The sequence below is a fragment of the Gymnoscopelus microlampas genome, assembly GCF_963454915.1.
Source record: "Gymnoscopelus microlampas genome assembly, chromosome: 20".
NCBI lineage: Eukaryota > Metazoa > Chordata > Actinopteri > Myctophiformes > Myctophidae > Gymnoscopelus > Gymnoscopelus microlampas.
This window is the reverse complement of record NC_139957.1, coordinates 14,978,218-14,991,196: the sequence shown is the minus strand read 5'-3', so window position 1 is coordinate 14,991,196 and position 12,979 is coordinate 14,978,218. Positions and strand designations below refer to the sequence as shown.

At 41.4% G+C, this 12,979-nt stretch overlaps 1 protein-coding gene across 5 annotated transcripts in view; it reads left to right on the top strand.

Moving 5' to 3' along the window:
* The window catches only part of fgfr3 (fibroblast growth factor receptor 3), a 73,702-nt gene extending 61,045 nt beyond the window's left edge, over positions 1 to 12,657 (top strand). For all 5 annotated transcript variants that reach the window (XM_084043999.1, XM_084044000.1, XM_084043998.1 and 2 more), the window contains exons 12-18: positions 132 to 242; positions 1,037 to 1,227; positions 1,827 to 1,949; positions 2,545 to 2,615; positions 6,603 to 6,740; positions 6,953 to 7,058; positions 7,459 to 12,657. In XM_084043999.1, coding sequence (XP_083900125.1) covers positions 132 to 242; positions 1,037 to 1,227; positions 1,827 to 1,949; positions 2,545 to 2,615; positions 6,603 to 6,740; positions 6,953 to 7,058; positions 7,459 to 7,623 — 905 coding nt within the window. In that variant the 3' untranslated portion in view covers positions 7,624 to 12,657. The remainder of the gene's footprint in view (positions 1 to 131; positions 243 to 1,036; positions 1,228 to 1,826; positions 1,950 to 2,544; positions 2,616 to 6,602; positions 6,741 to 6,952; positions 7,059 to 7,458) is intronic.
* Positions 12,658 to 12,979: the final 322 nt, after the last annotated feature.

Here is a 12,979-nt window from a genome sequence, read left to right as displayed (position 1 = left end):
CTGTTTAGTATCTATACCCCTTTGTCATCCTGTCAAGCACTTGGTGACAAACATGTATAGTTTGTAGCAGCTTATAAATATTTTTTAACTCATTGAGTCTCTCTCAATCTTTCTCTATCTCTCCCTCTTAGATGATGCCACAGATAAAGATCTGTCAGACCTTGTGTCGGAGATGGAGATGATGAAGATGATAGGGAAACATAAAAATATCATCAACCTACTGGGAGCATGCACGCAGGATGGTGAGCTCACCTGGAGAACATCCCATTTATTACAGAACGCAGCATGACAGCTTCCATGTCTCCTGCATGTTGAAAATAGGAATATTAAGTTCTGGGGGTAAATGAGATGCTAATGTATTCAGTTTAGAATAAATGAAAAATGGGAAAAATTAAAGATGAAGTCACTGAAAGTAAACTGTGACCTGCACGCGCTCTCGCCACCCCCAACAATTTGAATAGAATGACTTAAAATGAAAGGTAAAGTTACTGAAAGTCAAAGTGTAATATTAAACACTTAACGTTGCCGGTGTACAGTATATCCCTAACTGTGCACAGGTTCCTCTGTAAATTAAGTGATTCCATGTCACATCCCTTTTCTATTCAATGCTGCAATATTCCACTACTACTACTGGCACTATAATAATGAGGTGTGCATGCAGTACAGTGTAGATGAGCTGCAGGGCTGTGTTTCAGACCAAAATAGTTTTTGGCGTTTTCAGTATCCTCTGATGAACAAATTTGCAGACAGAGTGACACATTATTACATTATTATGCACAGACAAATGCATTACAATAATTTCTCACTTGCACTGTTAACCCGTTAAGACCGGGAACGCATCTGTGTCATTTTCAGATAAAAAGAAAATAGCAGATATACAAGCTCTACAAGGCACGGAGTGCACTATGAGCTTGTAGATCAGATTTTGTTTTTGAAAATCTTGGAAAATTTGTGCAAAGAAATCTATAAAATGACACGGATGCGTTCCCCCGGAAAAGGAATCGATAATGAAAACCACTCACTGACATGGTTCCAGGTCCTCTGTACGTGCTGGTGGAGTACGCCTCCAAGGGGAACCTGAGGGAGTACCTCCGGGCGCGGCGGCCACCGGGCATGGACTACTCCTTCGACACCTGCAAGATCCCCGACGAGCAGCTGACCTTCAAAGACCTGGTGTCCTGTGCGTACCAGGTGGCCCGCGGCATGGAATACCTGGCCTCACAGAAGGTACTGGCTGAACACACAGGGGAGATGTTAGGGAGTAGTGCACACTATACACATGCATTAAAGTTCTCAGTCACCATGGCTGATATCAGTCATTTGGATTCCATATGAAGCCAGCATAATAATTGTGTTAACTCATTGAGTGCTATTCACATGTTTCACATGTTTTACCGCTATGGTGCAACGTGCCAATCACATGTTTCACGTGTTTTTGAAAAAAACAATAATAATGAAAAAAATGTTCAGAACCCAAGATATCATTATCTGAAGATTTGCAGCACCACCCACTCCTTGTTTAACTTATAACTGAAAAGGGCTGTATCTCGCTTCCTAAGCACTTTTTTTTACTTTGAAAACATCTCTGGCACAGCACTCAGTGAGTTAATTGTTTAGGAATCAGTGCTAGTATGTGGGGGGGGGGGGCTCCTTTCGTAATGTTTCACAAATCACACATTAGGACTTGGTCATAACACAGACGCACTCTCTCTCAATCTCTCTCTCTCTTAATGCAAACATACACACACCTGAGCTCCATGGTATGACCCGGGCCGTGTTTGATGCATGTTTTAACGCGCGTGCGTGTGTGTCTTGTCTCTCTACAGTGTATCCATAGAGACCTGGCAGCCAGGAACGTGTTGGTCACCGAGGACAACGTTATGAAGATTGCCGACTTTGGTCTCGCCAGAGACGTGCACAATATAGACTACTACAAAAAGACTACAAATGTGAGTTTATTTCAGCAGCATATTTCCATTTCCGACATAAACGCAATGAAGCAAAAATAATAACAGTATTTTTTTTTTACCCTGAGGGGTGGAGTTTATCATGTTAAGTCAATAATATTGAAAAACGTTTAGGAAAGTATGCTATATTGATTTACTATGTTTTTCCTAATGTGTTTTCCTAATAATAACTACACTGCCCATCAACCCCCAAAACAGCTCCAGGGGTGCTGTACTGACCTCTCTGAATAAGATGTGTGTGCGTAAAATGCAAGAAATCACAAGTGCCATTTACCCTGTGTAAAATGGAATACAGAATCATCTAACTTAAAATGTTATGGCAATCATTGCATTTCACATGGTAAGCTCTTGCTGAAGGCACAAACCCTCTACATGCTCACTTACTGTAATCCTCTCTGGGCAAGAGCATCGATTAAAGACCTGAAAAATGTATGAAAGGGAGGGCGTGGGCCTCCGGGCTTTGAACTGGGCCCGGGTCGGATGGACGTTCACTTGTTTTGTTGGACAGTAGTGTCTGGGCTGTACAGAATAGTTCTGCTGACCCAAGCGCCTCTGTTATCCTCTGCTGTTGTTCCAGGGTCGTCTGCCCGTGAAATGGATGGCTCCGGAGGCGCTGTTCGACCGGGTCTACACGCACCAGAGCGACGTGTGAGTTTTGCACGAACCAACACATATGAACACACCCCCCACTTTCACATGCCACCCCTTCAACCATCTGGATGTGCTGTACACCCAAGGAATTTGGGTTGTTGAAATATCACGACGGTGCGTGTTAGCATCAAAAGGTAGAGATGTAGCTAGCGTGTGAATATGGATTTGTTGCGTTCCCTCGGGCCCTTCGGCCCCCAGGTCCTCTCTTATTATCTTGCCACTAGCTCTGTTCTCTGCTCGCTGTCATCTGGGCGCGCTTGATAATCCAGGGGCCCATTGTATATCAGCATCCACTGCATTCCGCACCATGTTTGTACCTTAATCTCCCATTATGACATCAGAGGGCAGCCGAAACGGCACGCGGGCCCCCAACATCTTAGCATTATTTTATCAGTGTAAATCCACCCATCCCTGGAGTAGGGGGAGATAAGGAGGGCCATTCTCTGTTATCACGAGGTATTCCCCTCAGGGTGATTTCCTGGCATTTTACAAAGGAAACCAGACGGTAAAGACAGGCTTGTGCTTGGCCTTTTGTATAACCTTTGATTCTTCCCTGATTGTTCCTGTGTTTTGGCCACGATCAGCTGAATAAAGGAGAACTCGGGAGGAGAGGTTCAAAGTCTTCCAACTCCAGTCAGTCTGAATAGCATGGTCAGCCTCTGTGCCTTCCTTCATGATTTGCTCCTCACATTGCTCCCTCAATGTTCTACGGTGTGACTCCCAAGACGCGCTGAAACGGTCAGCTATTGGCTAAATCTATGCCCTTAGTAATGTTTATCGGAAGGGTTTTCTCACCCTCCACCCCCACATCCCTACTACCCCTTGCCCCTCATCCCCCAGTCGCAGCCAGACTTTGTGTCCCTGGCAGCCCCATCCAAGTCAAACACAGGCCCCTGTCAACACTGGCCTGTCTCTGTGTGATTACAGTAGTAGTGGGAACGGGCCGGGAGAGGAAGATCAGTCCTCTCTGGTTGTGTTATTTCAGCAGGTCTGGATTACTACACAGTTTAGTCAGTCTTTATACAGTAGTCCAGTCCACTCTTTCTCACTCACACACGCATGCGTACATCTGGATGAATACACACACACACACACACACACACACACACACACACACACACACACACTCACACTCACACTCACACTCACACTCACACTCACAGTTTCAGTGTGAGTGACAGGCAGTGAGAAGAACACTGTCCATTAAATGGCAATTGGTGAGTGTATGGGCAAGTGCACATGCATGAGAGAGAGAGAGTGAAGTCTATTTTAAACAGTGCAATGAAAGTATGAATTAGACTTTTGTTTTGAATTAGCTGACTATGTAGAAACAGACACAGGGTCTTATTTGTACACTGTTAGAGTAAACCGTGTTCAACAGTAAATAAACAGTGAATTTTCACCTGGGATAACTAGTGTTGGATGTACTAACAGCTTGTTAGTTTACTGGTGCATTTTGCCGGGAGAAGACCCTGACCAACACACTGTAATGATAATGAGTTAGTAACTGGTCCAGTGGTCCACTGTCAGCCCAATTATTCCTGGCTTCTGCTGTCTATTATCTTTCTTCCTGTAGATCTACCCCTCCACTACCCCTTAATCTCTCTCTCTCTCCCTCTTTGGCTCCCTTGTTTCTCCCCCTCCTTCTTTCTCGCGCACAGGGTAAGAACGAGGCAGTGTCTCTTTCTTACCCTGCCTTCCTCTCTTTGCTCTCGTTCTACTCTTTCCCTCTACACTTCGGTGTCTTACTCTCATTTTACCTTCTGTCCCTGGCTGGTTGTCCAGCCCGGTAGCTGCTGTTTGAGCAGAGCGTGGATAATTAGATTAGGGCCCTGCTGAGAACTACAGCGGGAGAAGGAGGGGTCCGATTCAGAGCCACTGGACGAATGGCCAAACAATGGGAGCCTGGGCTAATAGACCAGCCCATTATGTGATTACCTCCCCTCATGTTTTATCCATTTACTGAGTGAGCCTGCTGCCAGACACAGTCAGGGAAGGTGGGCTGAAATGTGTGTGGAGTTGGGTTGTACTTGAGTGTGGATAAAAGATTGTATGGCAACTGAGCTTTGGTGGTTATGGGTGTACTGGTCCTTTATTTCAGGGTCTCCTTTAAGAAAGCGTCTACAATGGGTGCACTGTAGCTGACCAGACGTGTTGTACACATAATCGCAATGTCCCCGGTTTGATGGCACCCCCACTTTGTCCTCTGCTTCTTGTCTTCTACACTTGTCCTGGTTAAATAAAAGATGCAGGCATATAAGTTTGTGTAATTAACACATTGACTGCCAATCGCGTAGATCTACGCGAACCGATTTAAAGCCGCAGCGTGCCAGTCGCGTAGATCTACGCGACTCGCAAATCCCATGTTAAATCGAACAAGTGCAGATTCCGGATTTTTTTTCTGCCCTTCCGGTTCCGGGGGGCCGACCGGAAACGGTTCCGGTTTTCTCGCTCGCATCCGTTTCCTGTCTAGGAATCAGCTTTGAATCGATTTATCTCCCTTGTGGTTTTCCTCACCGCATCGTCCTGTCTAACGTTCTCGCCTGTAACTTCAAAATGGAGGCACGGATCGATTCGCAGTTTTCGCTGTTTGTTTTTCACGGATCCCGTGTTTGTGTCGAACCAAATGAACGCAGATTTTAAACGGATTTAGCGGGGGCTATGGCGACATGAAAAAAACAAAAAAACAACAAAAAGAGCTTGGCACTGGTAGGTACATTATGAGATTAACCTCTGGCGTTCTAATAGATTTAGATTGTTTTATGAAAATAATCTTTAGAAGAAAGCATCTACAAAATATGCCTGGTCAGTGGTGTTGTGTTGGTTAATACCTCTAGAGCTACAGATATGGCCAGCTGGCCAGGGACTGAGTCCCGCCTCTTGTTCCTCTACTAGCAGTGGTGTAAAGTAACTAAGTACATTTACTCAAGTACTGTACTTAAGTACAATTTTGAGGTACTTTTACTTTACTGGAGTATTTACAATTTTACTTCTACTCCACTACTCAGAGACAAATATTGTACTTTTACTCTACTACAATTATTTGAAAACTTTAGTTACTAGTTACTTTGCAGATATAAATGATTACGTTATAATATAAAACATACTTCAACCACTTTAGCCCTATTTTATACCTAGGCTATTTGAAAATAGCCGATCTACAAGCTCACAACGCGTTGCGACACGTTGTGAGCTTGTAGATCTGCTATTTTCAAACATTGTTGTATTTTTACTTTTGATACTTTAAGTACATTTTGATACCAATACCTTTGTACTTTTACTCAAGTACATTTTCAATTCCGGACTTTTACTTGTAACAGAGTGCTTCTACATTACTGTATTGATACTTTTACTTAAGTAAAACATTTGAGTACTTTTTCCACCACTGTCTACTACACTGTAGTCTGGGAGGGTTAGCGTCGGAGCTTGGACAGCAGGGGCGCGGCCACTGCGTTGTGATTCAAATCAACAGCCAATGAAGAAAAGGGGGCGGGATCCACATGCAGTGGGTCTTGCATCTAAATAGGATCGACGGGAAGCAATTTCCCCTTGAGAAATTTCGGCCGCCATTGTTGTGTACTGCTGTTTGCCTCTCGTCGGACTTTTTAGACGAGTTGCACAGCTCTCAGACCGGTAAGAGGCGTGTCCGCTCAGATTCTGAGCGGACGTCACATCCCGCCCACGAATACAAGGGCTCTGGCCCAGAAGTTCCTTCGCCCCGCGAGAGCTGGCGAGAACTTCTGGGAACTCAGATTAACTACACTGTCACCCTCTCAACGTTCTAATCTGCCTGTCTAAAAAAAGCAAAGATTCAAAGAGTGAGAGTTGGACCGCCTACTCTTCGTCTAAGAAAGAAAGTCTTTTATCAGTAAGAGCATGGATCTGATGTGCGTTTCTCCAACTGCACACAACAGTACACTGTGCTGTACCCATGCAGCTTTGTGACCCCTGACCTTTACCCTTTGTCCATATGTGTGCTTGTAGGTGGTCCTATGGAGTGCTGCTATGGGAGATCTTCACCCTGGGAGGTTCTCCGTACCCAGGCATCCCTGTAGAGGAGCTCTTTAAACTGCTGAAGGAGGGTCATCGGATGGACAAACCGGCCAACTGCACTCATGAGCTGTATGTCACATACATGTTATATGTACCGTACATGTGTCCTACTTTGTGCTTTATGATCAAGTGAAGCAAATGCACAATAGCTAGTATAAAAATGTTTGTTTATTGTCATTCATTTTTAATACGTTTGTGAAACATACTACACAGTGCATTAAATGAACAGCGAGTAGAGCGGTTCCACCATTTTAACTGATGGGTTTACCTTTCATTTCCAGGTATATGATAATGAGAGAGTGTTGGCATGCTGTGCCCTCTCAGCGACCAACCTTCAGACAGCTGGTAGAAGACCATGATAGGGTTCTGTCCATGACCTCCACTGATGTAAGTCTCACCACAATGCCGGACTATCCTATCCCCCGACACTTAAGCTGATCTTAGATTTGAACTTGATAACCTAAAGCTTATATTGGCAAAGGTATTGCTCCTCAGAAATACCTCAGTCATACCTCAAAGCTTCTACTTTCTGATTGAGCTGTAAGCTACACAACTCATGACTGATCTTCAGCCAAACCTCGCTGGAAATGTTCCCCCTAAACCAGAATGTAGAAGTACACAAATGTTTTTTTTTTACTCAACCATGCTGAAAGACGTTTCATGATGTGTGTTAAAATTCATTCTTACATAAATGATATTATTCATTTATCGTACAGCAGTTTTCTTAACAAAGTTACAAAGTGGTTAAAATCCAACTGAGTTAACATTTGACCTCTCCCTGTGACAGGAGTACCTGGATCTGTCGGTTCCCTTCGAGCAGTACTCTCCTACCTGTCAGGACTCAAACAGCACCTGCTCCTCAGGTGACGACTCTGTGTTCGCCCATGACCCTTTGCCTGACGAGCCCTGTCTTCCCAAACCGCTCCCCAGTAACGGGGTGATAAGGACATAATTGCCCCCACATACACACACACACACACACACTGGGAGGGGGCAATTAAGTCCCTTGCCCCACTCCACCCCCCATGAGACTTGTGACCACCTCTCAGTGTGATGTCTTGACAGCCTCGTTGAGGTTGGGAAAACAAACGAAAAACTGTCACATGCAATACTTCCACAGCGCTTCAGTTCTTCAATTGGTCTTGTACTTTTGGTAGAAAATGCTGTACGATTGAGGGTGTCCGTTTTCTATTTGAGAGACTCCTAAGTATTGAAGGAAGGATTTTTTTTTCTTTTGCTGTTGAACCGTGTCTATTTTTTGTTTGTTTGTTTGTTTGTCTCTTCCTTTCAATGAAATGAAATTCTATTTTTGTACTTGGCCAGTCTTTTTTTTAATTGACAATCCGTGGGGGTCAAACCATTCCGTGCCTACTTGGGGGAAGCTCCCAGAACTGAAACAGGAAGTGATGTAAGAGGAGTGGAAGGAAAGACATTGGTCAGTGACTGGTCGCGTGACGCAGGGGCATTTGTTTTTGTTTTTATTTCTCTTCTGCATGGACCTCTTAGACTGAGATACTGTACATGGTCTACCCGGAAGTCTGTTTGAACTAAATACCAGCAAAGAAAGAATCCGTTCGAAAATGTGACTTGTTCTTCCGATGACATTTTTGGTCCTTCCTCAAAACATACTGTACTTCCTCACAATTCTGGCAGATGTTCCCGCATTTCGCCTTCTACAGATGATAAAGAAATATTCAAGAATGGACATGAGTACACATGGCTACATACATGGTATGTGTTTATTCCTGAGTTTAAGTGAATCAACTTAATGCTTCGTCCTCCTAAGCGAGCAGCTTGGGGGGGACCATGGAACAACGCTCTCATCCCTTGTGAGGTTTAAGGGCCATTTGGTAATAATAATTAAGGTTTGTAGGCGTTTTTTTTCTATGTATCACGAAAATGATTTATTGTAAATATATAAATGCAAATATGTATCATATTGCTGTGCACAGCTATGTACTTAAAAGACAAAAAAACTCATTTTTCTAAAGTATTGTTTTAGAACCGAAAGCATTGCAATCTAGGGAAGACACTGTCATGAAAACATTTAGTCATTTTAATAAGTGATTACAAAAAAGGTTTTATGTTTTATGTATATTTGTAAAGATATTTATAGACTTAACATGTGGTTCTTAAGTTCGAAAGATCTAGTTTTAGGATTTTAGTACTGTAAGCAAAGATTTTTATTTCTTTTTTTGTAACTTATTTTAAGATAGAACTGCAATGTTTATTTTTCACAACTGGCTGATTCTTACTTTTCTGGTTTTCAATCCATCTTTTTCTTTTCTTTTTCTTTTTAGTTTGTTTACAGTCAAAGAAAACAATATAAGAATGTATGGCAGACGCAAAGATAATTTAGCTTAACAGTGTTTTCAGAAAGCAATTGCAAGATTCAAATGCCAGAAGTGAGACTTACACATGAATTGAAGCTCCAACTGAAACTGTAAACAAATCAGTTGAGTGAAATGGTATACAGTTGGTTGAATTTGATACAATTTGTTTGAAAAACTAACAACGATGTAACTCTTGCTGGGCAAGAAATTGACAGTGCTTCGCAATATGTACCTGAGAGGCCTTTTAGTATCCCTGAAGTGCTCAAAGACATACTGAAAAGAAAATATATCAAAGAATATCTGCTGTAATTTAGCGTTCCCATTCATAAGCATACTGTATATTACTGTAAAGGTTTCCGATTGAATTAATCTAAGACTATAAAAGTGTTGCATGCATTCATAGTTAAATTAAGTGATGTAGGTTCAATCCCCAAAAGAGTCACGTGTCCTGTCATAAGTGTCCTTGAGCACTGCATTTACTCTTTACTTGTGGCCATATTCGAAATCATTCTGATTAACAACTTTGGCAATTTTGCCTAAAGTGAAAAATGTATTGTGCATCTGTTTTACCAGTATACAGTATGTCATTGTGTTACTTTAGTGCTACTAAAGAACCTGCCCAGAAGCTTGAGAAGTTATCGCTGCTCCATAGTGTTAATATTAAGAAATGAAGGCATGCTGTTGTGTCATAGAGAGACCACACAGCAGAAAAGAAAAACTCAAGTTTGTCAAAGCAGACTCTGAAACGTATTAAGTATGTGAGTGTGTGTGTGTGTGTGTGTGTGTGTGTGTGTGTGTGTGTGTGTGTGTGCGCGTGTATGTGTGTGCATGTGAAGTTACGAGATGTGCCACCGTAACACTTCTTTTTAAGCTTAGTTTGTCAAGGAGAAGGAAAAAAAAGTGCCAAATCTTTAGTCTTAATAGTCTTCTTTCATCCTGTCTTCTGAGATCTCTGAACCAAAATCACTGCACTGCCAGCGAGAATGTAAGAGGTGGAGGGTTTGGTTGAAAGTGCGTGGTGGCTATATGTGCAGGGAACGGTTATGAGATTGCCAAATAATAACCTCCCAGTTCCCCCAAAAGTTTATGCTGTTCTCTCCAGCTAACCCCAAATAGTGGAAGGGTTGAAATGTTTACACAGCCTTTGTTTAGTGAAAGTCTCAAAAGGGAACGTTTTCTGTTTTGTTTGTCTGTTTTGGTCAAGTTGCGTTGATGCATAGCATGATTTCGACGGAATTCCACGGAATCATGCTATGCATGGAATCCACGGAAACAAAGAACAGTTGGTAACCACACAGTAAAATCCTCAGAGTTGATTTAACTCTTGAGCGTCCATTTTGTTACATTTGTACACTGAGTTACAAATGGATAAATTAACGCTGAGGATTATACTGAGCACTTTGCAATGGCTACATTCTCTTCTCAGTTTGTGTAATTTGAATGTGTTTAATGACACAAAAATAATGTCAGTACAACACTGTCCAATACATAATGTACTTACAAGGGTGCAGCAACGCTGTATATAATGTAGTATACAACTTGGTGTGTTCAGTGCTGCAAGTACATAGCTAAATGTTCAAATGTATGTTTCCTCTTACACCGCTTTGTTCCACCCTAGTAGAAACGTTACTTTTAAAGGCAGTTGACTTATTTACAATAATTATTATTATAGTTATAATAACGATTACTTTGGATACTTCATTGTTATGGGTTTATGACTTGGTTAGGATGGTGGAATAATGCCATTGTAAAGTTATACCAACAAGCCTAGCACCGAAGTCGTCATATATTTCTTCTGAGTATAATTCACTCCCAGTTTTGGCCCCATTCATATCAAGTGCCTGGAATAACTTAGAAGGAAGGAGAAAAGAGATTAGCCTGTTAATTTTGACCTTGTTTTGAATTTATAATTACAAAATAATTATGATGATGATAACAAGCCGTTCTGTCTAAAATGCTAAAAGAAGGTCATATGGTGTGAGATTTGTGTTTTTTTTTTTTTATGAACCAGACAGACAAAAGGCACTTGTTTAATAACAGCAGGGTGGAGCCAATGAAACTGATAATGTTCCTCTATTTATTCTTCCATGCTGGGTAAAAGCTTTCCCTATGGCGAGAGTGTTATTATTCACAGCTATCTGCTTTCCTCATGCTTCATGAAGAGCCAGATGATGACAGAAGATGTAGAATACTCCTTTTACTTCATATTTTTGGCAGGGGGAGGTGGTTTGATTTTCTTTTCTTTTCTTTTCTTTTCTACCCTTGTTGGTATTTTATGTCCAGTGTAAAGCCTGATTTATACTTAATCATACGATGGAGTTGTGTGCCAAAAATAGCTATTCTATCTTAGATTGGCTATTTTTGTCGTGTGGATCTATCATACGATGGAGCATAAATTAAGCATACTGTAAGCGCTACAGATGGCCTCTTTCTCTGTTAAGATTAAGTCCCCTTCTTTGGGTAGAATGAACTGAAGGCTTGATTTCCAAAATGACACTGTATAAATCCATTCTTTTTTGGGGGGAAGGCAACCAGAAAACCATTAAGTTTTACAAATAAAAAATGATTCCAACCCCATAGACATAACCATTTCATAAGTAAAGTCTTAGAAATGACTCATAGTTGTAACAGTAACCCATAATTTTGCTTGCACTTTCACGTCAATGCTCATTTCGTAAAGCTAGTTGTCGTTTTCATTTCCCTCAAACGATGGATGTCTGATTTTTGGAATAAAACTCGTTCAGTTGCTCCTGTTTCCTTAACCAGGCAGGAGGTGTGTTCTATTGTATGTACAGTACAGATCAACACCTATTCTGTTGTCTCCACTCTGACTGACTTATTTATTTTGTTTTAATGTATTTAATGGAAAAAGAAAAGATTATTGGGAATTGGTGTCTTTGTTTAACAAAGGGGGTCTGTTAGCCCCTAACAGTGAGATACATATTATCTATGCCTCAAACGAAATATCAAAGATAAAGCTCTTTTTCCCAGGTTGGAATCGTTGGTTTTTCAGGTTCATCATCACAGAATCCTCCTTCGTGAAGTTTTTAAGTTAATTATGGTCATGCAGCTCTAACCTACTGCGGATGAGATGTTACAAATTAATTTATAGTTTGAAAATTCTCGCTTTTATGTTGCTGAGTGATACAAATAGTTTTGTAGCCGTGTGGGCTGTTTTGTATTTTTTAGAAATATATTTTCATGACCCCTTTTGTTGTTTTTATTTGGCATTCCACATCTTTTTACCACCAGTTCAGAATGACAAAACCAGTTTGTGTCAACAGTTTTGGTTTGTCACCCTCCCCACCCCAACAACTTCATTTCTACAGCCCACGTAATTTATTTTTCTCCTCTCTGTATTGTATGTTTGTTTTCTTGTTCTGTTTTTTTTTGTCTTTTAACATAGAAAGGTGGAACTAACCATTTGGTCTAGTGTTTTATTTGTTTTGTTGTAATTCAAAGCTTGTTTGTTGCAATGTACCTGTTCATGATCTCATTCAGTCTCTCTGGAACATTCCACCACAACAGAACTCATTTGGGCAAACATCCCACACAGGGACAAGAATCTCTATCTTTCTCTCTCTCTCATTCTCTCTCTGTGCCTGACAAACTATGCTGTCAAAGAGGTTTTCAAATAAACATGTTATAAAAGTGATCTCCTGTCAAGGATGTCTGTCATTCCTACTAACTTGGAGAGGGGGGAAATGTGTATTTGTCTCCCGTTGCGAAAAAAAAGAAGTTAAACAAAATCCAGAGCAGAATAATTTGGTATTCCTGTCATGCAAATAGGGGGTTTTAATTTAATGAATGACAAATACCACAGTGTGTACACATGCGGCTCACAGGCCTTCTTACTCCTCTTAAATCACAGCAGGGAAACACAGGCTGCATACATCTCAGCTTCCACTGCCTGTTAATTCCTGTCATACAGTAAACAAATTGGCCTTTCATGGAAAATTATTTCTCTCTCTCTCA